At 42.0% G+C, this 24,116-nt stretch overlaps 1 protein-coding gene across 5 annotated transcripts in view; it reads right to left on the bottom strand.

The window, feature by feature from the left end:
* The window catches only part of SYNCRIP (synaptotagmin binding cytoplasmic RNA interacting protein), a 25,279-nt gene extending 5,487 nt beyond the window's left edge, over positions 1–19,792 (bottom strand). For all 5 annotated transcript variants that reach the window (XM_080389364.1, XM_080389365.1, XM_080389366.1 and 2 more), the window contains exons 1-10: positions 19,659–19,792; positions 18,017–18,176; positions 17,033–17,151; positions 16,739–16,846; positions 14,915–15,028; positions 14,643–14,819; positions 9,489–9,624; positions 8,364–8,569; positions 3,221–3,370; positions 1,812–1,933 (exon numbers count right to left, since the gene is read on the bottom strand). In XM_080389364.1, the coding sequence (XP_080245490.1) occupies positions 1,812–1,933; positions 3,221–3,370; positions 8,364–8,569; positions 9,489–9,624; positions 14,643–14,819; positions 14,915–15,028; positions 16,739–16,846; positions 17,033–17,151; positions 18,017–18,164 (1,280 nt within the window). In that variant the 5' untranslated portion in view covers positions 18,165–18,176; positions 19,659–19,792. The remainder of the gene's footprint in view (positions 1–1,811; positions 1,934–3,220; positions 3,371–8,363; positions 8,570–9,488; positions 9,625–14,642; positions 14,820–14,914; positions 15,029–16,738; positions 16,847–17,032; positions 17,152–18,016; positions 18,177–19,658) is intronic.
* Positions 19,793–24,116: the final 4,324 nt, after the last annotated feature.

Here is a 24,116-nt window from a genome sequence, read left to right as displayed (position 1 = left end):
TTTTCCTCATATAATAGTTTTACATGGCTAACAGTCAAACAGGTGTGCTGAAGAGCAAATAAATTTAAGATTTCTACTCTTAGCAGGCACAAGGGGTTTCAAACAGCAAAGGCACAACATAAAATGCTTCTTACTGATTATAACTAGGATACAGACTTAATGTGTATCCTCCTATTCCCTCATCTTTTGGAATCTGAAGAAAATTAGATTCCCTTACAATTCAATAATTAACAGTATATTCACGTGTTGAGTTTAATCAAACTAGCTGCTTTCCTACTGCCTTAACAGTTCAGAAAAATAAGGAACGCTGAGAATTCCCAAATGAAAGCACCAGAAAGAACTGAACAAGTGGTATTACCATACCTCTGACTAGAAGAACAAGAGAAGCAGCCCTGCTTTACCTACCTCCACAAAATGAGACATGCACATCTTAAACAATAAAAGGGGCAGGGATGCAGATAACATACAGCATATTAATATTAGAGGTGACACATGCCAGAAGACTTCCAGTGTTATAAATACATGCATGCTATCCAGAAGTAATATATCTGGGTCTCAGATAATCTGCAGAGAACAGTTGGGGGGTGGGGGGAAAAAAATCACACAGCATTATAACTGATCAAGTGCATTTTAAGAAATTCTTCCTTTTCATCACTGGAAATGGGCCATTATTAGGTCTTGAATACAAGCTAGCAAAACTGTTTGTATACTGCAGTACAATAATTTTTTTGGTAGTACTCAGATTCAATGAGAGAAAGCATGTCTCCAACCACAGACAACATAACCATGCAGACAACTGCCTGTGTTAAGAGGCAAACTGGGCAAATTTCAACAGCATTTTATATTGTAATTAAACAAACAGGTACTTATGGTGGTGTTGCCAAGATTCAGAATATACAGAAAGAAAAAAAGTTTTATCACTAAAAGCAGAACAGAAAAGGCCTGTCTGGCATACAAGAGAACCAAAAGAAAAAAAGAAGAAACCCACTTCTTCAAGTAACACCAGATGCCCAAGGAAAATGAACCAAGTTCCAAGAAAGTTAAGAGAACTACAAGCAGGGCAAACTTAACCAATTCCATGTGTACAGTAGGTCACCATGTGGAGATCTGTATTAATCTGGTAACCTCACTATTCTGTCTTCTTGGATGCTGCACAGCAGCACTAGCAGAAGTTATTTTTGGAAATAAGGTAGGGGGGGATGATGGTTAGGAAATCTACAAGATATCTATGAAGAAAAACACATGAGAACATTAAGCAGAACACACTAGCAAGAAATGCCCTTTTTCAGTCCTGTTCCCACCAACATGTTCAGCATTTACTAGTGCAAGATTTCTATTAGTGTGAGCTTACTATAAGCTTCGTGAACAGATCGGTCTTCCGCAAGAGGCAAAAAAGTATGTCAGCATGCTCCTTTCATGGGTACTTTACAAAACAGGGGGGCTGTTAGTCCTGCTAAACCCACTGGGAGGAGCACATGTCACTAAGTTCATCCATATGACGTATCAGTGCAGAAGTACATGAAAGTTTAGAATAAAAAGTGAGAAGTGTGTACATTTCATGACCTTCGAACACTTCCTCCAATGCCCTCACACTCAGTGAGTAGAGCAAACAGCACCTGAATTCTCACACCACCACTACTAGATGGTAAGTAAAATGCAAACAACTTAAAGGAATCCAACATTTTCAGAGAAGCCAGAAAAACCTGTATACACTGTAGCATACCTACTAAAATACCCAAAAGTTCTAATTCTGTAGGAGCGTACATGTCTATCAGAAGTAATACAACATATGTGCATGCATTTACACTTACATCTGATTTTTAGCCGCTTGTCTCTGAGCTTTCCGTTCTTTCCTTTTTTGATCTGGTGGCTTAGCAAAAACAATTTCAATGTTTTCTCCCTCTAAATCTTTGCCATTCATTTCTTCCATTGCCTGAAGGAATTAACCAGACTTTAAATATACTTCTAAGCATATATGAAGTTATTGATTTTATTCTAACTTTTAGAGTATGCATTTTACAATTTGTTACCCAGAGCTAAAATAACAATATAAAGCTAATTATTTTTTTAAATAATCAGACAGCATAGTATTGTGGGTTCTAGAGTTACGCATTTCCTCTTTAACTTGGCTCTCAAACCCAGGACTGCATGTATCAGTTTAGAAGTCTTCCACTCAAAGCTGTAAATAGGCTTCAACCTTTGCAAGCTGTTTCAAATTAATGAGCGATGGAACTGTCCTCTTAAAGTACACGTTTTGCAATATGGGAATAATTCTGAAGTCAGCACACATGCAAACATTACTAAAGGTAAAGATCAGTATGTGTTTTTATTCCTTTGTTTTACTTGTAATGAATGTAACTTTCATTTTTAAACCAGAAGCCAAAAATCAGAATTTAGGTCTTATTCTGACCACAAAAAACTCCACAACAAACCACCAAACCACCAACAAAAAACCCAACATACAATTCCTATGGGTCACAGTTGCTGAAAGTTAAATTCAAGCAGGGTAATTCTAAAGATTCTAGCACTTTTAAAGGCTTGACATAGCTAAGCCTTGATGGGATACATATCCTATGAAAAGACTCTTTCCATCATCTTCCTAAGGATCTGCTTTAAGGCATCTGGATAAGTAAGAACAAGTGAATCCCCTTGTATCCTACCATCCTCCCACAGAACACAAAAAAAAAAAAAATACATACACTATAGGCAGGAGAGGAATTACACTTTCCCTTCCTAATGGCAGATGACAGGAGAAAAAACACCAAGACCAAGCTAGCAAAATCCAGGAATGACAATTACTCAATTGTCCAGTACCTTTTTAAAAAAGAGAAAGGTGCTCATTCCACACCATAAAAAAGAAGTCATTCTGTTCCCAGAAAATAAAAAATTACCTAAGTTTTTATCACCTGCCCTAGAGAAACTGCTTTAGATTCTACCAATAATTTGGTGAGAAGAGTCATTCAACTCTGGCACTTCAGTTTCAAATGATAACATATACAGTTTCCTTCGATACGCATCAGCAGAATTAGTTAGGATAGGTGCACCTAAGATCCACTTTTCAAGCTAGCAACTGCATCTTTCCAGGAGACACCCAGAGAGGACCGTTATCAGTGACAATGTGTTACTGTTTCTCCAGACAGAGCTTCTTCTCAAGTTAAAAGTACACAGCTTCTAAACATCACATTTAGTCATTACGTACACACAGTTAGTCTTCACTTACCTTTACAGCACCATCCCGTTCATCAAAATGAATGAAAGCATAGTCTTTTAGCTTCTTCACTCGCTCTAGCTTTCCAAATTGACTGAAGGCCTTTTCTAGTATCTCCTCTGTCACAGTATTGGCAAGATTGCGTACAAACAAAACTTTAACCTTAAAAAAAAAAAAAAAAAAAAAAGACTTAGAAGTATGATCTAATTCCAAAACACAGGATGAAGTTTGCAAGTCACTGCTATTGGCAGTCCTGAAAATATCATTGCATTTTATATACATATACATGAATATGTAGATTTATATACTCATACAGCATGTTAGCTCCAAAATTCCCTGATAGAAATATTAGATGTGTTTTCAAACATGACTACCTGAGTATTAGTACCCTGAAAGTCAACACAATTTGTTTAATGTTTAATTTAATGCTTAAAAGAATCCTAGCAGCAGTAATTTTCAACTCAGAACAGTTTCAAACTTGAAACAAGGCAGCTAGAACTGGTTACACACAAAATAACTGATCAAAACATTTCACTGTTTAGACAGGTTTTTGCACAGGTATCTGCAGAACAGTCATCATTATAATATCTAGGTCAGAGGTGACAAGCCTGCAGCTTTCAAGCTGCTTAACTTGTGGCTCCCACACTATAGCTACAACAAATACCTAGCATCAGGACTGTGCTTGCCTGAGGAACACTCAGTGACCTGAAGCCACAGCTAGAAGAGAGAACACAGACCAAATGGAATACACAATGGCTGACACTGCCAAGTAACCCATGAACTTTCTCACAAGTCAAACTGTGTCCTTCCTTTGAGGAACAGCCACCTCCAATAATTCTGAAAAGTCTACTCCCTCCCCTGCCTCTCTAAAGCACGTGATATGGCTCCTAAGTTACACAAAGGCTGCTATGCAACTTACATTGTCAGAGAGGTTGGTTATCTTTCAACTATTGATATATGCCCTGTTAACTGCCTGACAGTGACTAAATCAATATAAAATTTCATCAACCACCAACAGCTTACGATACAGAGCAGTGTGACAAAAGCTTAAACTAGACTCTTAATGTAGCAGACAACATAAACTGGACACCAGAAATCACATGTATTAGTGACCCATTAGTATTCAAAGACTCATCCTTGCATCCACACTGAGCCTGCACTAAATGACCGTACGTTAGCATGCTTCCATGATGTCATCCGTGAGTTCTCACAATTTACAAGCCTCCTTCACTTGTTGGGGGGAGTCCCTTCCACACACTGCCACCATGCTCTGACAGTCTAGTCACATCCCACTGCCAAATATGCTCACAGCCTTACTTTCCTACAATGCAGCTGCACATCAGCTGCAAAGGCCTACAACCTCTGCTCACATGCCCTCCGCTACTGGTTTCAAATTAGCTTATGACAAAAAGCAAGCAAACGTTGCACATGGCAGCACTGACTTCCTGCTCCTAACCCTGATGGTCAACACAAATAACATGGTGGTGAAGCGACCAAAGAAAGCATGCTTCCATTTCTTAAGCAGAGCTATACTCTCTACTCCCACCACATACTGGAACTCAATAAATCCAGACACCCTTTTTATTACTATGGCATGAAGTTAAAATAAACAGGATAGATTTAACTTGATCTTCATCTCACTCACTAGAAGAACTAGGATGGGGTGCCAAGTTTGGAAGAAGGGGTATTATAGATTTTAAGCCTGACACAGAGTATCAACTCTAGTCTTTGGCAATAGTTATTCTTGCTGATTCTCAGATGACAGAAGTCATAGCCAGCTCCATGAGGAAAGCTGCTTCCTCGGGTGTTAAGTCTCTCCTACATGCCTCAATGGCAAAAGCAACCTTTAATTCTTGTAACCCCTATGTAATAACCATTTTTAGTGAACTGTCCTAATTGCTACCATAACCTTATTTCATAAAAATGAATTACAGTAAGTTTGTGATGTAAGTGATGATTTTAAAAAGCAGTAACTTTCAAACAAATATTCCCTATGCTTGTACTTTAGAAAAGAATGGAAACTACAATCTCATGAGGAAGCCCAAGAAGCCTTCACTAATAAACCCACAATGACTGACATGGTGTCAAGTCAAGATTAAAAACCTCCAACATTATCACTTTGTTACAATATGCACTAACACAACATTTTTTAAAAAATTAAAAAGCAACTAACTTGATCTCTAACAGCTGAAATTTTTTAATACCTTTGGTCATGTTACATGTTAAAAGAGTAGCTGAACCAAAGATGATGTCAAAGTTAGGAAGCAGGTTAAAGCATAGGTTGAAAGAAGATGAACTCATTTCAACTTCATTTGAGCTATCTAAAGAGAACAAAGAAAAAAAGGAAGTCCTCTTCATTAAGACTCATAGATTGTAACACCAAGGACCCAGAGATTATAACACCAAGGAACCACAGATACACACCTAACAAGTGACATACCCAAGCAGCAGCACTTTGTCACAAAGGCAGAACTCACTTTTTAAATTGCTGAAGACTGGAGTACCCCCACACCTTTCTGGGATCTGCTCCTTTTTCCTCCTCTTACCCACAGCACAAACACTTCAGACTCCACTACCACATTCTCCAAGGGTTACTAACCCCATCTCCTGTCCTGCAATCTACCAGGCAGCCACAAGCATAAGACTTTATTTAGCTGCTTAACCTGCCACTCCAGAATGTCCTTGTAGCCTCAGCCATGCTACAGAATTAAAGTAAAACATTAAGGAATTCACCTATGCTACAACTATAAGAGGCATCAAAATAACACTTAGGAGAAATTAAGCTATCAACACAGCTACTGAAAGTTGGGAAAAAGTCCACTTTGGACCACAAATCAATTACTTAACCAATTATACTCTGACCTGCCAGTACAAGCACTAACCTACTGCAGAACATTATGTCTAGCTTCAGAATCTAGCTTTCTACCTCATCGCACTCAAGGTACTTCCTATTTGAGGTAACAGCCCATTTAAATTTTAAGTATGCATTCATACAGTACTCTCCACAGCATTTAAGCACAAGTCTAGAGGAAAAAAGAGGCTTAAGTAAACATTTCAGAAATCTAAATTATTAAGTGTCCATGTATTGATGAAATTATATGCTGCTTCTGCAAGACATTTAGATCAACACTGTCCACATTCTGGCTACAAAGGTGAATGTCTTCCTCATCATGGACCTGCTGCTTTTCTAGCAGTCTTGACAAGAAACCTGCCAATCAGATGATTATTCTGATAAAAGCAACCTCCTACTCCTACTCACAATGTTTCCTCCAGAGCCTTCTACCACAGGAATGTGTAAGACTACAAGGGTCAATAGTTCTCCCTTTGCTCCTGATTAACAATACTCGAAGCACTGACAGCCAAACTGCAGCTCTCATCTGGGAGATTACTGACTGCAGCAGCAGCTCAGCTGCTCTTTTCTCTTAGGAGAAAGACAGCGATAAACAGAAAGTAAGCCTAACACTTTCAGCAGTGCCAGATGGGTCAGACCTTCTCCAAATGTACAGTTGAATGGGCAAGAAAGACTAGAGTAGAGACCTTCCCTGTTGCAAGAATAAGCGACGCAGCCAGCAAGAAAGGTCAGACACAACACTGCTGGTTTCAACTGCTGCTTCAGAGACACACTACGTGCTCTCTACTTTTTCAGCGTTCTCATTCAGTTAGTCTCTCTTCCATACGCCTTTAACCCAAGCTCTGTGCCCTGTCTTTGGCATATGGCGCTAGAAGTATGCAGGCTGGTTTTCTGCACATTTTCCATATTTATGTTTCCTCCCTTTTCACGTCCCATTTCAAATAGAAAACAATACAAGGCATTAACACATACAAAAACCCAACCATTAAATGGGGCAAACCACTAGCAAGCTTCAATTTCTTTAGCTTTTCACTCCCCACATCTGTAAACTTACTTAGGAAAGACAGCCAAGTATGTTGTCTACCACCTCCTGCTCATCTATTCAGTCATGTCAGCAGAAGTTCCTGCTCATTTATTTTAATAGTTTGCTGGATTAGGTCTCTTCTCTTTTGAGCCAGGAAACCAAACCGATAGATAGGCTGCCATATTTAGGAAGTGCCACCTTTGGCTTTTATTTTACCTGCAGGCCTCTTCCTCACTGCTGATAAGTCTATGAAGCCAGGCAAGAAAATTAAAAGTCTGCAGACAGGGTAGTCCAAAAGCTTCTGTAATACTCGTATTACAGAAGCAGCTTTTTCCCTAAAATGAGCCCCCACCCCAACCCTTTTCCCTTATGGCTCACCAAAGAGGAGATCCCAGCCAAGCTATCTTACTAGGTCCATCAAAGTAGGACTCCAGCAAGTGACGTGTCTCAGATGAGAGTAAAAGCACAGATGAAAAGCAAGCAAAGAGAAAGAGATAAGGATATGGGCTAGCTAGGAGTTTCCATTAAACAACTCAGCTACACAACATAACTGAAAAAGACAGGGTCGAACATTATCTGATGGGAAAAGAAAAAATCAGGTAATTCATTTCTGGCAAAATATCACACACGCACACACACACATAAAACAACTGCTACAACATACTTCAAAATGTTAACAGTCCAGACTCCCGTTTCATTGAAATAATCAAAATCCAAAAATATTACTAGTCTTGGTATTTTAAGGAATTAACTGCCCCAAATTAAAAAATAAAGATACAGAGTTCCAACTATGATGCAATTACCTAACTTCTCAGAAGTTACTACTAAAGGCAACTTTGAAAATACATTTGTGCATCTAACTGACACATTCCAATTCTGAAGTGATAAACAAGTTCTGGGTTTAAAAAGAATTAAGGCTTGTTCCATCATTCCATTTAGATTTCCGTCCCTTCAAATATTAAGCTACAAAACCATTTTAACTTTGGGAGTCTCCACCACCACTTCCAGATGAGAAATTAAGTACATCACCCTACGTGTCATTTTGGCAAGAATTACATTCAACATCCGGCCTTCGGAGCACAAAATAACATCAGTCAATAGAGTTTTTAAATTCACAACAATTATTCTAGAATGCATTCATATTTTTATCATCTCACCTGCCATCTCACCTCTGTCAAGAAGGCTGAAAGATGCTATTTAAACATAGGCTAATGTCAGAAAGTACTTACTTTGGAACAAGGCACTTTACATGTACTATGGTTCCCTTATAGCTTTATTACCTTTGCCATGACTTCAGGATCTGGGTCTTCTATAGGGTCAGCCCATTCCACTGTAACAACATTTCCCCAGACTTTCACTTTGCCGCTCATTAACCTACGTCTGGCCTGAGCAGCAGTTTTGTGATCTTCATATTCAAGGAAACAGAAACCCCGGTTCTTTTTCTTGTCATCAGGCTGATGATACAATATGACATCTGTAAGACCCTCTGAAATTAAGCAAAACATTTATTTGTTATGGTTTCAATCCATGAATTTGTATTATAAAGTGGGGATTATCTTTCTGGTAAATACACATCTGAGAAGTTGTTCCAAAAAAGAAGGAACACACTAGACTTTTGAGACCATGTACATAATAGCTTCACTACCTTCAAGACCAACATTTTAAGAGAGACACATTAGACTGTCCCAACTCAGGATCTGTTTTTATAAATGAAGAAATGAAGAAATGAAGAAATGAAGAAAGCTTAGCAGCTACCTTTCCTCTAACTGAATGAAGAAGAGATAAGGGCAGCCAAAAGTTGTGCTTTGTCAGTTCTCCTCTCAAACCTCTAAGACACACCACTTCTCAGCATGTGTTTTTTCCATGGATGTCTAAACTACAAGAGATCAAACCTGCACAATTTTTAGACATCTAAGAAGTTTCAGTGTTGCTCGAAGGAACCTGAAAGTAGATTGTTCAGTAACAGAGAAAGCCATCAAATGTTACCTTTGCCAGTTTATATGCTGTTATCAAAAAGAGATCCTTATCAAATCACTAAGAATTCTAAAGCACAGAACTAGTCACATTATCCAACCCGCTTCATTTTTACCTTATGGTTTTAAAACATCCATTAGTATTGAAATAATTAAACCATCTATTTCTTTGAATGTTTTTTTTAAACGTTACACAATTATTATCTAGGTAAAACCTGGAACCACACATCGAGTCTCATCACAAGTATTTCAGCCCTCAGCATAACAACAGTTGAAAAAACCCCAAAACCACCTAGAAGTCAGGATAAATGCCGAGTGGTCTTTGTTTGGATTCATCATCATTCAACCATAAACCAAAAGATGGTGAAGAGAGTTCATCACTGACCATGTTTGACATCTTTCTAGCTCTACAAAACACAGTTCTTGACTTACCTGTTACTTTGCTAAATTCTTCAACAATTTGCTCCTTGGTTTTACTCTTAGGAATAGAACCGACGAAAAGCCTATTATTGGCAACAGAGATGCATACACCAATGTGTTTTCCAGAACGAATTTCATGGTTGTTGTACTGAAAGAAAAATAATTGGACAACCATCAGTTACAGGTAATTTTCCCTCCCCTCAAGAGCAGCATACCAAATATTTTACTATTGCAAACACAGCACTGAGTAATATACTAAATTCTTCGGAGCTTAACACATTCTTACAATGCATATTCAACTGTTCTGAAGCATAGCCATGGTCTCTAAGATAGCTCCACAATTTCAGTCAACAATTATTCTTCCCTCCTTGTTCAAGCCTCTTTCTTAATACTATGGAAAAGGTAAGTCTTATGTCCAAGTCATCAAGGTCAAGGCTTCTCCCTTCACAACAGTGCAGGAAAAAAAAAGCAAGTTCCTCTATAGACTGTACTTATGAATTCTTGATTTGTGTATAAGACAAGAGTTATAATTAAAGCGAGATTCCCTTATAAAGTTCCATAGTTAATGAAAGAGAGCCATGATCACGTCTTCACAAAACATGCAAGAGCAATTGGCAAATACTTTCCAAAGCACATAGATCACACATGTAAAGATAGTAAACAGCAAAGAACAACCTTCTACTGACTTGAAATCCTAAGACTTCTGTTCAAACACTTCTCCCATAACAGATTGTTTAGAAGACACCCTGAACAAGTCAGCAGTTTAAGGGGAAAAAAAAAAAAGGTATTACTGTAGACATCTGTTGACAAAAAATGCCTTTCATTGAGATGCAGACACAGACATGCATCATCCAAATAAGCAGCAGGGAGGTCAACTGGTGGTACATCAACCCCTTTCCAACTGGAAGCCCTGCAACAGACAGTTCTTTAGCTAGGAAAATGTATTTTGTGGTCAACATTTTATTGACAAGTAGCAGCACAGCTTTTTAAAATTTAATCTAGCTATTTATTCTATGAGTTATTTTCTGTTTGGTGGTAAACCTGTACAAGCAAGTAATCCCACACCCCTTCTTGCGCTGTACGCTAAAATCAGGGTGAAGATTATTTATTTATTTACATTTACCTTGTGCAAACAAAAACTACATCACTGAAAATTTTCGAAGTTAGATAATAACTGCATCAGAAGTGAGCTAAAAGGAGTACTGTACATGTGAAAAGGATCTGGAGTGGCACCTTCCCAACTAATTATGTCTGAAAACACAGTAGGATACAGTAAAAGACTTCTGTACCTCTGTATCTGTCACCCACATGGCACAGGAATAGTTGACTTTAAAGTAGGAAACAGCTGAATAAAAGACTGTATGTGTATTATTCCGATTACTAAAAAACAGACTTACACACATTACTGAAGAGAAGTATTACAGTAGTCCAAACAAAAAAAAAAATAATCCTTTAAAGAAAAACCTTTAAAGAAGCTGACAGTTTATTCGTCTGGAAATAGGACACAAACTGATTATTCATTAACTGAAGTGTAAATTAGGAAACACTTCTTTACATTATGAAGCATCTTTTAACTGAAAGGGTAGTGAAACACTGGAACAGGCTTCCTAGACAGGTAGGCGGTCGATGACCCCCAAGCCTGTCAGTGTTTAAGAGGAGGCATCTGGACAATGCCCTTAAATACTTTTTGCATTTTCAGCCAGCCCTGAATTGGGTCAGGCAGTTGGACTACATGATCACTGCAAGTCCCTTCCAACTGGAATATTCTATTGTATATGAATAATAGAAGGTATTACCCGACTCTTCCTGTTAAAAGTTGTAAGACCAAAATTTACTCCACATTTAATTCAAAAAAAGCCTCTCATACACCAATGGCGACACTGTAGTATTTCATAACTAAGAAAAAAAAAATCTACCGTATTGCAATTCCACACTGACAGCAGTTGCTAGTAGTTTTTTTCCACAAAACATTAACTACTACTTTTCATTGTATGTTTCTCTTAACACAGAGAAAACAGTCTTGAACTAGGTGCTTTTATATATAAAGTTGGTGGGGTTTAGGTAAATAGTTTGCATGCCATCTGTAAACTTAGATTAGACATAAACTGGCCCAAATCATGATCCGGGTAAAGTGCCAGAACAATCAAGCTACCAAATTAGCTATGTCAGCATACTGCTTCCCCTCCTGTCACCACTGAATCAATGCCCAAAGTTAGTAACAGAGATATTATTATCTTCTACACACTTTAATTTTTTTTTTTTTTTTTACTAAGTTCTCTAAGAACCTTGTTACAAACAGGTCAAAGTATGCGTAAGGTCTGTCTTGTCATTTTATCCACCTAAAACTTTCACCAGTAATTTTAGCTTATTTCCAGCAGCAAATGGCAAGTTCTACTGCTACGCATAGCTGGCAAACTGCTTTAAGGGGCATATTTGCATAAGTCACCTGTACCTACACTTTGATCAAGCTTACACTTGCTCTAGTCAAAAATACACTGTATGCTACTATAGTTTTCAGTATGTTTTCCTACAAGCTTCACATCATAAGTATTCATCCTGCACATGTCTACAGTAACTTTAACCACTCAGAAATCATTTGAAAAAACTGAAATCTAACAGCTTCATAGGAAATAGGAGGGAGAATTGGACACGTGTGCAAAAACACAACTGGAGTTGCAATTCTTAACTCAATATAAAAGAGAAGGTAAACATAATCATGTTAAAAAGAGAAAAAATGCCTGGGGTCAAAAAAAAAAAATTAAATCAGACTTCTGATCATCAGTGCTTGTATGAACATTTGAGATACCATTTCTACTTAACCAGCGAGGGTTATCCACACCAGATTAAGTACTGAACATAAACTTAACTGCTGTTCATATTTGTAAGTCTTCTCAGTATCAGGCCATAGCATCACTCCATTTTTGTCTCAAGCACAGCCCCAGAAGCATTTCAAATGCAATTTAGGCAATTCTCCACTTTAAGTGGCTTGAAAATGCATATACATGAACAAAATCAAGGCTCCCACCTTTTAAATTGCAGGATTTCTTCTGGTTAATGAATAGAGAAGCCAAGACTAAGTTTACCCAAAAACTTCAGTTTATATTAAGTAGTTACAAAGACTGTGGATGATACAACAGCCATGCAAATATGAACTGTATACAAAACACATTACAACAACTGCAAGAACCTGAAGACAGGTCAGTTTATTCTCTGCTGCAGTTTGGGCATTGACAAAACCTCATAAGCTCCCACTTATTACTCAGAAGGCTACAGGCAGCACAGAGATTTTTGTTCTCATTTTTCACAGAGTCCTGAATGGGGCAGGGGGGGAGAAGCCTCTGGGAAGGAGATGGGAAGTAACAGAAGAACCCCTATGCCAGTCCAGAAAGCTGGAAAGTAAGCTGTATACACATCAGAAGATTACTGCTAGTATCAAAAAGAACACCACCCGTTAAAATACTAGGTTATTACAATGGCTAGGACCAAGGGCTCAGCGCTTCTAAGACATCTTTCAGTAGCCTCTCCCATGCACGTGTAACTAATACAAGTGATAGACCTACGATTTTCAACAGAGCTCTCCAGTCATATATTGCTAGTACCCCTGCAAATCACTCCCAGACAACTTTGGAAACTTATAATACACCAAACTAGCCAGCCAACTACAACTAGAACCATTCAGAATCTGGCAAATGCCATAGGATCCAATTTAAATCTAACCTTGCCCTCCAAGAGGTTAGCATGAAGGCTAAAAAACTGTCCCATCAACCGCAACACTTTTCAACTATTACACTCAGCAACTATTTAACTGAAAAACGGAACAATACTTTTTTTTTTTCCCACTGATCAAAGATCAGATAAAAAGGGACAAGCACATACCTCCCTTATAACATTTAGTGGAAGACTGAGGCTAGGATCTGATGTTAGTTTTATGGAAACACAACCTGAATGACTATTCAGAACACTGCCTTTAAGCAAAATCCCACTAAGTGAAGAAAAATTCCTTTTTGTTAGTTTACTAAGCACCTCTGACAATGTATGTTATTTGATTCACTTTTTTGCTACGTCATGTACATAACTTAGTTCACACACAATGTAGATAGCTATGCTGACAACGGAAGTATGAAGAGGTATATGCAGTTATCTTCAGTATATCTGGATTGCGCACAGGAACATTAACTGTTCTTAAAAAGCTAAACAGCATACACCAAATATTTTTGTATTTCCACACTTTTGTAGACATTTCTACACTTTAACACATTCCGATCTTCAGTTTGATTTTTCTCCACTAAATGACTTACATTATTAATGTCAATACAGTACCTTAATCGTTTAAGACGTACCTTACTACAAAACAAGACACTTTTACCCTACTATATTAATACAGTATCAGTACACCTCACAGTGAGCATGGTTAGCAGTCTTGAGGGGCATAATGCACACTGATCTTGGCTGTATCAACGTAGCCGTAACTAGCTCAACAAAATTCAAACTCAACTAGGAAAACAAAGAAGCAGTGCGAGGATCAGGGCAGTGTTTCTTTCCCCCCTCTTTTTTAGTAATGGATTCTTCATGCACAAAACCTATAAAGCTTACAAAGAATAGCCTAGCCTATTTCTTATATCGAACTATTTCATGCCTCTGTGCAAACCAAAGAAAATGTTCTTTTAACCTGGAAGGATTTACGACTTTTTCCACACAGTTGCAGCAAACAGAACAGACCGTAACACTCAAGAGAGATTATTTCCCATCTGAAGTATCTTATGAAATTCTGGGACTTCAGAGCCTTTCCCCAGGCGGGGCCCCCTGCCGGCGGCCAGCACAGCAGCGATCACAGCCCACCCCACCACGCTCCCTGTGTGCGCCACACCGGCCCCAGCACAGCTTCTCGGAAGTCACTATTGCTACTGCAACTTTTTGTTAGTAATAAAGGCTCACCTAGCTGGACCAAACAGCAGTCCATCGGCTGTTTGGTTTTTTTAATGTGTCCCTAATACAGCCAGTAGAAATGTATATGCAATGCAGAAGTATTTAAAAACACCTACTGGACATTTATGAAGTGATCTAACAACTACACTTTCATCCTAAGCATTAGAATCAGGACAACTGCTTACAAGCCAGAGAGCATTCTTCCAAAAAAAAAAAAAAAATCCAAGTAAGAAAACTTACCAGTTTAACAGCTTCCTGAGCTGCCTCTTTAGTACAAAAAGTGACAAAAGCATATCCTCTATTTAGACCAGTTAGTGGATCCATCATTAAGCGGAGATCCCATATAGGGCCAGCTTTTTCAAATAACGGAACAAGTTCATCTTCAAACAAGTCTCTTGGAATCTTGCCCACAAATATCTACAAGACAAGACACATACAGAGTGGTTTTTTATAAAAAAAATAAAATACTTCCAATGAATAAGAATACCTCTACATAAGCATCTGCTTCTTACCTCTGTACCAACAGAAGGTTGTTGTCCTGAATATACAGACTCGGGAGGAGGCCCACCATACTTTCTCTGTCCAGTAGTCACATCAAGAGTGTAGCCGGTTCTCTCCAAGAGTGCCTTCAAGTAAGAAACTTAAAACTTTAAAATCACATACAAATTCAGCTAGTTTAGATGCATTTCATTCACAGACATGCTTATAATCCCTCTTAAACTGTACTGCTTTTGAAACTCCCACAGGCAAACAAGCCTACTGCCAGTACTTCAACAAGAAAATTGCAAAACAACCAGCAGAAATATCAGGTAAAGAAATACTGCTACAAAACCAGACATTGAGTTTTCCCAATTCCTTCATTTTCATACAAAAAAAAAAAAAAAGGCAAAATAACAGAATAGTGACATTCCCTTTAATTAGAAAGATCTTAGTCTGAGCCACTTCTTGTTTTGGCATGTCCAATCTTGCAAACATTTATGCACAGGAGTTCCCTTCACTTAATGAGATTACTCATAAGTGTGAAGTTAAAAAACACATGTTTAAGTGCTTACACCCCTGGAACACCAGACTGCTTCAGGTATCCAAACACTGAAGTGGTAGTACTACTTACTTCCTCCTATCACCCCACTCCCCAATCCCCCCCACCCCCCAAATTCCTTGTGGGCACATACACCATCCCAGCACAACTGATCCTCACTAGAATCACTGCATACAGTTACAGGTATACTACCAATTTAAAATGTTACACGAAATTCAGTATGCAAATACATAATGAGAAACTCCTCTGAAATTAGAATTCTTAATAATTTTCTACAAAGACCAATCAACTCTTAACACAAAGAAACAGCATACTAAACAAGCCTAATTATAATCAATAGTTAGTAATTTTCCAGTTGTGAAATCACTAAGTTATTTAAAATATTATAGCCATCAGCAGTAAAACCTATGCTTTTAGGTAGTTAACAAAGTCCTCATACTGTTGTTTAATGTAGTAGTAACAAAATCTCTATCAGTTTTTTTTGAATTTACAATTAGTGGCATCCCAGCCTCAAAGTCAGGAGAAAAAATATTTTCTAGTTTCACAAGCTACACAGTTATTTGTAACACATTAATTTTGCACGTCACACATGGGAAGTTAAAGATGAAACATTCTCTTGCTTTACAAGACATCAACTAAGCATGCTTAGGTGGTTGGCCTTTCCTTAAGCTTTGATAAAGTTGCTAATCACAATATGCCTAACTCTTGAGACAGGAGTCTCTTGCTAGCAGAAGACTCAGTCCAAGAAATAACATGTCCATTACTAAGACACTTTGGGGTACAGTTTATGAGAACAGTGATTGTATCACAAGAAGTGAGCTAAATCCTAAACCAATTACAAACTAGTTTTTTTCAGACACATGTGGTACCTCCTCCCCATTGTGGAGTTGCTTTAAACCTGAGCTGAAGGGGATGGGGGAAACAGAACAGTAAAGAACCAAAAAACAACCACCGATAGCTCAAGTTAGGCATTCTGATGTTAAAGATCTATGCTGACAAGTTTCCGAAAACTTTTAAATGTGAAATAGTGTAAGTGTCTCAACTGGACGTAGAGCAAACTGTCAAATCTTTTTCACTTTTATATACATTCGGTTCTACTAATGAAGAGTATATTAACTTTCCTCTTGAAAAGGAAGAGGTGTAAGATAAAAAAGCAAGTGACAGCTTTCAATAATGACGAATTATCCAAAATACCTTTTTTAAGAAAAGCACAGTTCCAAGATAATCAAGATACCTCTCACAACAGGTTTGAAAAACCACATATAGACCACAAAAATTTTATTGTTTAGGCACATACCTTAATTTTTGCCTCATCTGGTCCTTTGCTAGAATCTGCCACCTTGGTCCCCTGTTTTTCCCTCTGCCTGTATGTCTTCATGACTCCACATAAAAAGGCACTTTTGTTCTGCAAAAGATGTATTAATCTTCAGTTCTGAAAACACGACAAGCCAGAATCTAACTTTACCTTGAACTAATACAGTGCTCATATTACCTATCACACATAGATCACTAAAGAAACTTAAGCAAACCTCTTGCCAGCCAACTAGCAGTTTATCCCTCAACAATTATATCCTAAATTGCTTAACATTACCTGAACATGTGAGAGATCACTGTCTTTAAACTGCTGAAGAACTGCCAATGCACCTTCTTCATTAAATTCCTTTAAAGCTTCAATAGCTCTTTCATCTAGATCACTATGTGCAACTAACCCTAGAGAGAAGAAAAAAAATTACTAATTATATTTGGGCAGGAATCTTTGTTTAACCACATTTAACACATCTAACACATTTCAGTGACCCCTAAATCAACCAGTGATTAACTTAAGTTACTATACCTAAGAAATCACTTAGTCCTCTTAAAGGTAAATATTTAAGTGCATTTAACCTTTTCTAAGCAAAAAGTGTAAAAAAAAAAAAAGTTACGATCCAGAGTAACTGTTACTGCTTTTATGTATTTATTTGACTTCTGTGAAACCCAGATGTTACAAGGGCCAAGTTCATTTTCAATATCCTGACACTTAATTTGGAAGGATCTACCAAAACCTCACTTAACTTGCCTACCAATGGTACCTTGGTACATTTTCAGAAGACTATAAAGACAAATAAACTGCAGCACTAGAAGTGACCACCACAATCCAAAAATCAAGTTTAAAAAATGCTAGCTATTACCACGTCTGAGAAAACCACTACACTAACCTTTGCATCCATGAGCCCAAATACTATGTCATGAAGTATCATTTATATGAGAAGATTACTATCAAAGCTTCCGTTACTTACAGTTACTACAACTACATTAAAAAATGCACAAAGACCACATCATCTCCTACTCCTAAAAATCATCTGTTGCTATGGTCAGCTGCATACTTCTCCTTCCCCCCTCAGACCAAGTGGCCCGGCCCAAGACTCTTCTCTGAAGAATACAACAAATTAACGCACTGAATGGAAAACATCCACAGATTTTGGCAAGTCTGCAGTTCCCATACTTTTGGAAACCACAAAAAGTTGCTATTTTAGCCCAAAGACAGCAGAATCCAATAAAATATCGTAAGTGCGGTTTTGCAAGTTTTACATCTTACCTGCAACGTAAATTTCATCTAGTTTTTCAGCAACTTTCTGTGGTAAACCAGCATCAAGCAATGTCTGGAAATGCTCAGAATGGGTAACTGCAGCAGAAGTATCCATGGGCTCTTCAGTACCATTCCCATTAACATGTTCAGTAGCCATGTTTCCAGATATCTGTGCAAATGCAATAAGCGTCATAATTAAGCTAGAAATATCTTCAAGCAGAACAATTCAAGTGACAATACATGCAACAAGACTGCCCTATTCTTACAAAAAAAAAAATCCAAAACCAAAGAAAAACCCCACCACGTAGACCACTTCCCTGCTACTTTTAGCTTTGGAAGACGAGCAAAATTCCTCAAAAGAAGCACTAAAACAAAGGAAAGCCCTAACGCCACTGCCTAGCGGGGGTGGGGTAGCTTTCACTGCAGGTTTTACACAACCCAGCCAGACACTGACTCACCTCCCTCTCTCTGTCTCTCTAACGCACTCCCTAAGAGACTCTGAACAAGTTAGAAATGGAGCAAGAAGCCAATGGCGGGGGTGGGAGGAAAAGCAAACCTGCCACATGCCGCCGCCGCTACCGCGATACCGTCACTGACACCCGCTGCTGCCTCCACCTCCAGTTGCAAACTCGCTGCCCCCCGGAGCGAGCCGCCTCTCCGCGCCCCAGCCGCGGCCGGGCTCCCCTTCCGCCTCCGCTCCGGTGCCGGCCGGGCAAGCGAGAGGAACAAAGCGCTCTTCCCAGTCCGCACCCACCCACGGCGGCGGCGGCAGCGGCGGCCGCCATGAGCCCGATGGAAACACGTGCTCTGCGCGTTCAGATGTCCTACAACTTCCTCCAGTGACCGACTTCCCCCCCCTCCCCGCCACACTCCCGCAGGAGGAGCGGCTCCCCCCCACCCCAAGCCCCAGCCGTTCCCTACCTCTCACCCTATGCCCCCCAGAGAGCGGTTGCAACACCCCGGGCCCGATTTCACCACTCGGCCGGGAGCTGGCGGCGCCTCCCGGCCCCGCCGCCACCCCCAGCCACACTTCTCCCCGAAACAATGCAGGGGCCCGCCGCCCGGCCGTGGAGCGCCGCTGCCCGCCGCCCACCGCCTCACGACGTGACCGGGGCCACGCGAGAGCCGAGCGGCCCCCCTGCCCACGCACACGCCGGGCACGGAGGTCGCGGCTCGCCCCGCTGCGGCGCGGCTCCCCCCGGCCCGGCCCAGCCCCTCACGGGCAATGAATGGAGCGGCGGAGCCGGCAGGACAATGAGGCGAGAGCCACGCGCCCCGCGCGGGGACCGCCCGGGTCCCCCCAGCCGCCGCTGCCGCCCCAGCGCCGGCCAGCTGCCGGGCCTAGTGCGCGGGCACCGGCCCAGCCCGGCCGCCCCCCGCCCGACAGCAGCGGCCACGAAGGCAGCCAGCTCCTCCACCCATCGCGCAGCGCCTGGCAGCCGGGCCGCGGCCCGGCAGCGCTGCAGGGCCCCGGCGTGCGCCGCCCGCCCCGCCCGCCGGCTCCCCTCAGCCGCCTCAACCCCCTCCACCGCCCGGCCCGGCCCGGCCCTGCCCCGGCCCGCTCCCACCCCGCTCCACGGGCGGCTGCTACCGCTCCGAGCCACGGCGAGCCCAAGCCCGCCGGCCCGCCCGCCGGCGCCCGGCGCCTGACCTGTCGCTGCGGGGGTGAAACGCCGTACGAAGGGGCTCGGGGCGCGGCTAGCGGCTCGGCGTGCTGAGGAGCTGCCCCCCTTCTCCGCTCCCTCGGTGTGTCCGGACAGTGTGCTGGAGCTGGCGTAAAATGGCGGCCGCTCGAGCGCTCACGCCGCTGCTGGCACCAACCCCAGCCCCTTCCACTCGGCTCAGGGGGGGGCGGGAGGGGAGAGGAGGAGGCGCCGCGCGCGCTGGCGCAGCCCCAAACCCGGGGTCTCCCAGGCAGCTCCGCAAGGGTTATCGCCTCGCCCCGCCCGCCGGGCTGCCCGCGCGCGCGCCCGCCCGCCCCTCCCCGCCCTCGCGCGCGCCCTCGCCCGCCCTCCCCTCCGTCCCCCACGCGCTCGGCGTTCCGTGCGGAGCGGCGCGCGCCGCTCTCTTCCTACGGGCCGGGCGGCGCGTCAGCCGGCGGGGGCGCGCGGGGCTCTCACGGGCCGCGCGCTGCCGAGAGCGGGGGGGGCGGCGGGACGGGCCCCGCGGGGGGACGGCGCGTTGCGGGGGCGGCCGCGCGCCTCCCCTGCACCTGTGCGGGCGCCGCGCGAGGAGCGGCGCTGGCGGAGCGGCCGGCCGGGCCGCGCGGGGATTGGGCGAGCGGCCGTTCCCACGGCGCGCAGGTGGCACAAAGCGAACGGCGGCGGCCGGAGGCGGGGAGTCCGGCGCGCGGCGGGGACACGGCGGAGACAAAGCCACGCAGACAAAGGGAGGGGAGAGCGGCGCTTTGTGCGGCTGCCGGCCGGCCCAGAGCCCGGCGGCGCCCCCCCGCCCGCGCCCGCCTCGGAGCCGGGAGGCGCCTCGCCGCCCTCCCTGAGGTGCGCGCCGGACCCCCGCAGCGGCCCCCCCCGGCCCGCCCCTGCGGAGGGCGCGGCATCCCTCAGCCGCGGCGCGGTCACTCCGCCGGGGCGGCGGGCGGGGGGGGCGGCGGCAGGGGCCGGGCTGTCACGCAGGTCAACCGAAATGCCGCAGCACGCCCAGAGGAGCGAGGCCTTTACCCCACAGCCACCCTCCGGGCCCTGCTCCCCCACGGTTTAACTTTGTGGCGCCGGCCCAGCAGAAGGTGGGTGTAACCGCACAGCGTTGTCAGACGCAGGGCCCGCGCTGGGGATCCTCGCCGCACGCTTCCGAGTTCCTAACCGGTCTCACTCGCGCAGCTTAACACGAGAAAACTCAGAAACCAACCTACTGATCCGTGCCAGACCTGTAACTCGAGGTAAAGACAGCGAAAGGAAGGCAGGGCGGCACACGGAACGGTACTCGCTTCTTAGAGGCGGCTCGGCAACCGGCTGCCCCGCTACTGCTGCTCCTTAGCCCAGCCGAACACCTTCAGTGTGTCTCCAGTGTTCTAAAAATCCTTCCACCTGCACAGCAGGGCAAGCACAGACAGTTACAGGGGTAGATAGTACAGATAGTACAGAGGGTACTGTAATACCCACATGCTGGTGTCTTAAGTACCTGAAACATACAAGAAAAATCTCTTCAAGTACTTGATGCAGTAAGACTTCATTACAAACAGAATCACTCTGCAGGTTAGCCTGAAATAGCAACAAATACAAGGCAGCTGGAATATTTGATAATGTACAGCTAATTCATAATTTGAAAGTGTCATGTAAAAATTTTTACTCAAACTGTTCCCCTATATTTAAAAAAAAAAGACAAAACTTCATGAAGAAAATAATTTTAGTAAAACAAAAGCTATTAGTGCAAACTTGTCTGGTATTTTTAATCACATTCTTTATCAAAATGTTAATATTTTGCTCCCATCAAAAATTAATAACTCAAATTAATAGCTCAAAAAATATAGCTGTCAGCAGGACAATGAGAGTAACACCCTCAAAAACAAATTTGGAGAGCATTTTCTGGTGAAAATACTGCACCAAAACATACTATTCTCAGACATTTACAGAAGGTGTTTCAGTGGGGTGTTTACAGATGTGAGCCGAGTTAATATCTAATTTCATAAATTAATTTGTTTCTCTGGAACTAATGAAAACAGTGGAAAATGTTTCATTAAAATTCCTAGTCAGTGGATCTGACTAACTACAGGTGGTAAGCTCCTGAGAAAGTAATTCCCACTTTCAGGCCCATTTTTAGAGGGAAGCCTTTTTACGCACTTCCCTTTTCCTCCATAAAATGGAAGTAAAAACAATAAAAAGACTAGGATAAATGCAGTGAACAGATTTGCACCCTTATTTAAAACCACAGCTGACCCAGAGTCAGTTGCAGTCATTTGATCCTTTGAAATTTTACGTAGAAATGAGGAAGAAAGGAGTCTGACATGCAGTTCCTTTAAATATAGCTCAGTTATTAGCCATAATATCAGTAGGACAAAGACAAGAGTGGTACGCCCAGGAAAAGATCCACGAAATCATGATGTGAGGGTTTGGGGGGTGGGGGTGGGGTTTTTTTAAATCATGTAGAACATCCATTGAAAAAAATACCCAGCCAAGAACATTTGCAGGCACTTACCAAGTGACTTGGATTTACACGAGGAGTTTTGCTGCATGTGCCTGAAAGTTTCACAACTTCTCACCATAAATAAAATTGTGTTAATTCCTAAATTCTCCTGGAATATGAAACCCCTGCCTGCTTCTAGTCCAACTGCAACTACTGCAGAACCCCACTGAAGCCAGAGCTGGATCTCTGAGCCTCCCTAGCACATCCATGGTAAAACCAGTGATTACAAGACCAACTACAGACTTGCATGGATGAAGCAGAGAAAAATAAATTTAATTTGACTATAAGATTAAAAGTCTCATTTTTGGTTTTGAACTACTTATGTACAGTTGAAGAACTAGAAACTACACAAAGAAAATCTAGAATACTCAACAGGAATCTTACCTTCCATTTCTATGATGCCTTTTGCAAGTGCGCATGCATTGGAAATGTAGGCTTGGTTATAGAACTGCCTATACTTGAGCTATGAAATGCTGCAGCACTGGAGGGGTGGAACACTCTGGTCATACACCAAATGTCACTGCTTGTAATAACAAACCAAGTCCCCTGTGCTATGTTTGCCACAGCACTATTCTGAAATGATTTGGCCACTCTTGGGGCTTCTCAACAACACGTTTTCCACCCCATTCCTAGCCCTTAGACTCCTTGGTAAGGCTGCCAAGTTATTAGATCTGTGTGTTATGAAGATATCTAACATCAGCGGACTACAGTCTGCAGTTTGTTCCATGTAGTGCACAACTGGCCATTGGCCTATTTTCCCTGTGAGATCCTCGGAAAAAAAAAAAGACTATGTGGGGAAATACCTGTTTAATTAAAATTCTGTTTAATTTGTTCATTCAATCAGTCAGAGGCTCTATGTTTTAAAAGATAGGCTCAGTTACAAAATACAAGGCCTCTGCCTATTAGGAGAAAAATGCAAGTTGGAAATTAACCAAAAGGAGATTAGTAGATATGAAATTTTCTTACACTGTAACATAGATTTAAAAGTTCTTCCATTTTAAGAAGTAACTTACAATCTAAAATTGTCACAATTTCAGCAAAGGCAGACTGAACTTAAGTAATGGTAATATTTTCTTTTAACATTCTTTCCATCTTTTCACTTTTCCAAAACTAGGCAGGAGTAACACTAATTCAAACAAAATCAACGTTATTCCCCTGTTTATTTAAACTGTTTCTAAGTCTCAAACTTTGACCTTGCTAACTCTTCAAACACTTCACTTCTTCCAACTAAGTCAGAAAAACAAAAGCAGCAAACAAAAGTGCTTGCAAATCCAGTTCTGTTCACAGATTGGGAGACAATGGGTGCAAACTGAAACATGAGAGCTTCCCTCTGAACATCAGGAAGCACTCTTCCACTGTGAGGTTAACCAAGCACTGGCACAGGTTGCCCCGGGAGATTGTGGAGTTTCCATCCCTGCAGATCCTGAAAAGCTATCTGGGCATAGTCCTGGGCAAGCATGTCTAGATGGCCCTACTTGAGCAGATGGATGGATTCTGTGATATGGTTAATTATCCTGATCTTTAAAAGTACAACTCTATCCACTCACTAAATGATGTTTCTTTCTTGATAGTTGGGAAGACTCCACCACCACCACCCCCCAAACCAATAAATAAAGTAATTTTGCGCTGATTTTTAATTCTTCTAGTTCTACAAGATGGATGATGAGTCTATTACAGACTTTACATCATACATTTCAGGGCTTTTGAGGTTGAAATCGCCTGCATTCTACTAAATATTTGCCCAAATGGTCATAGGCAGAGAGCAAGCCTGGTAATGAGGAGGAATGGGGCTCTTCCAGAAATTTTTTGGTGGTGAATTTTATATATAGACTGAAGGTCTTGAAACAGCTTATTTCTGAACGGCTTCTCCTTTTGCTTTACGTTTGTGCTATAGCAACAGTGCCAGTGAAAGAAAGGGTATTGGACTACTTATTTCTGCAAAGTATCTATGTTTTAAGTTCTTCTTTAC

This window comes from Falco punctatus (genome assembly GCF_963210335.1).
Source record: "Falco punctatus genome assembly, chromosome: 5".
NCBI lineage: Eukaryota > Metazoa > Chordata > Aves > Falconiformes > Falconidae > Falco > Falco punctatus.
Note: the sequence above shows the minus strand (reverse complement) of the source record. Positions and strands in the feature narration are given on the sequence as shown.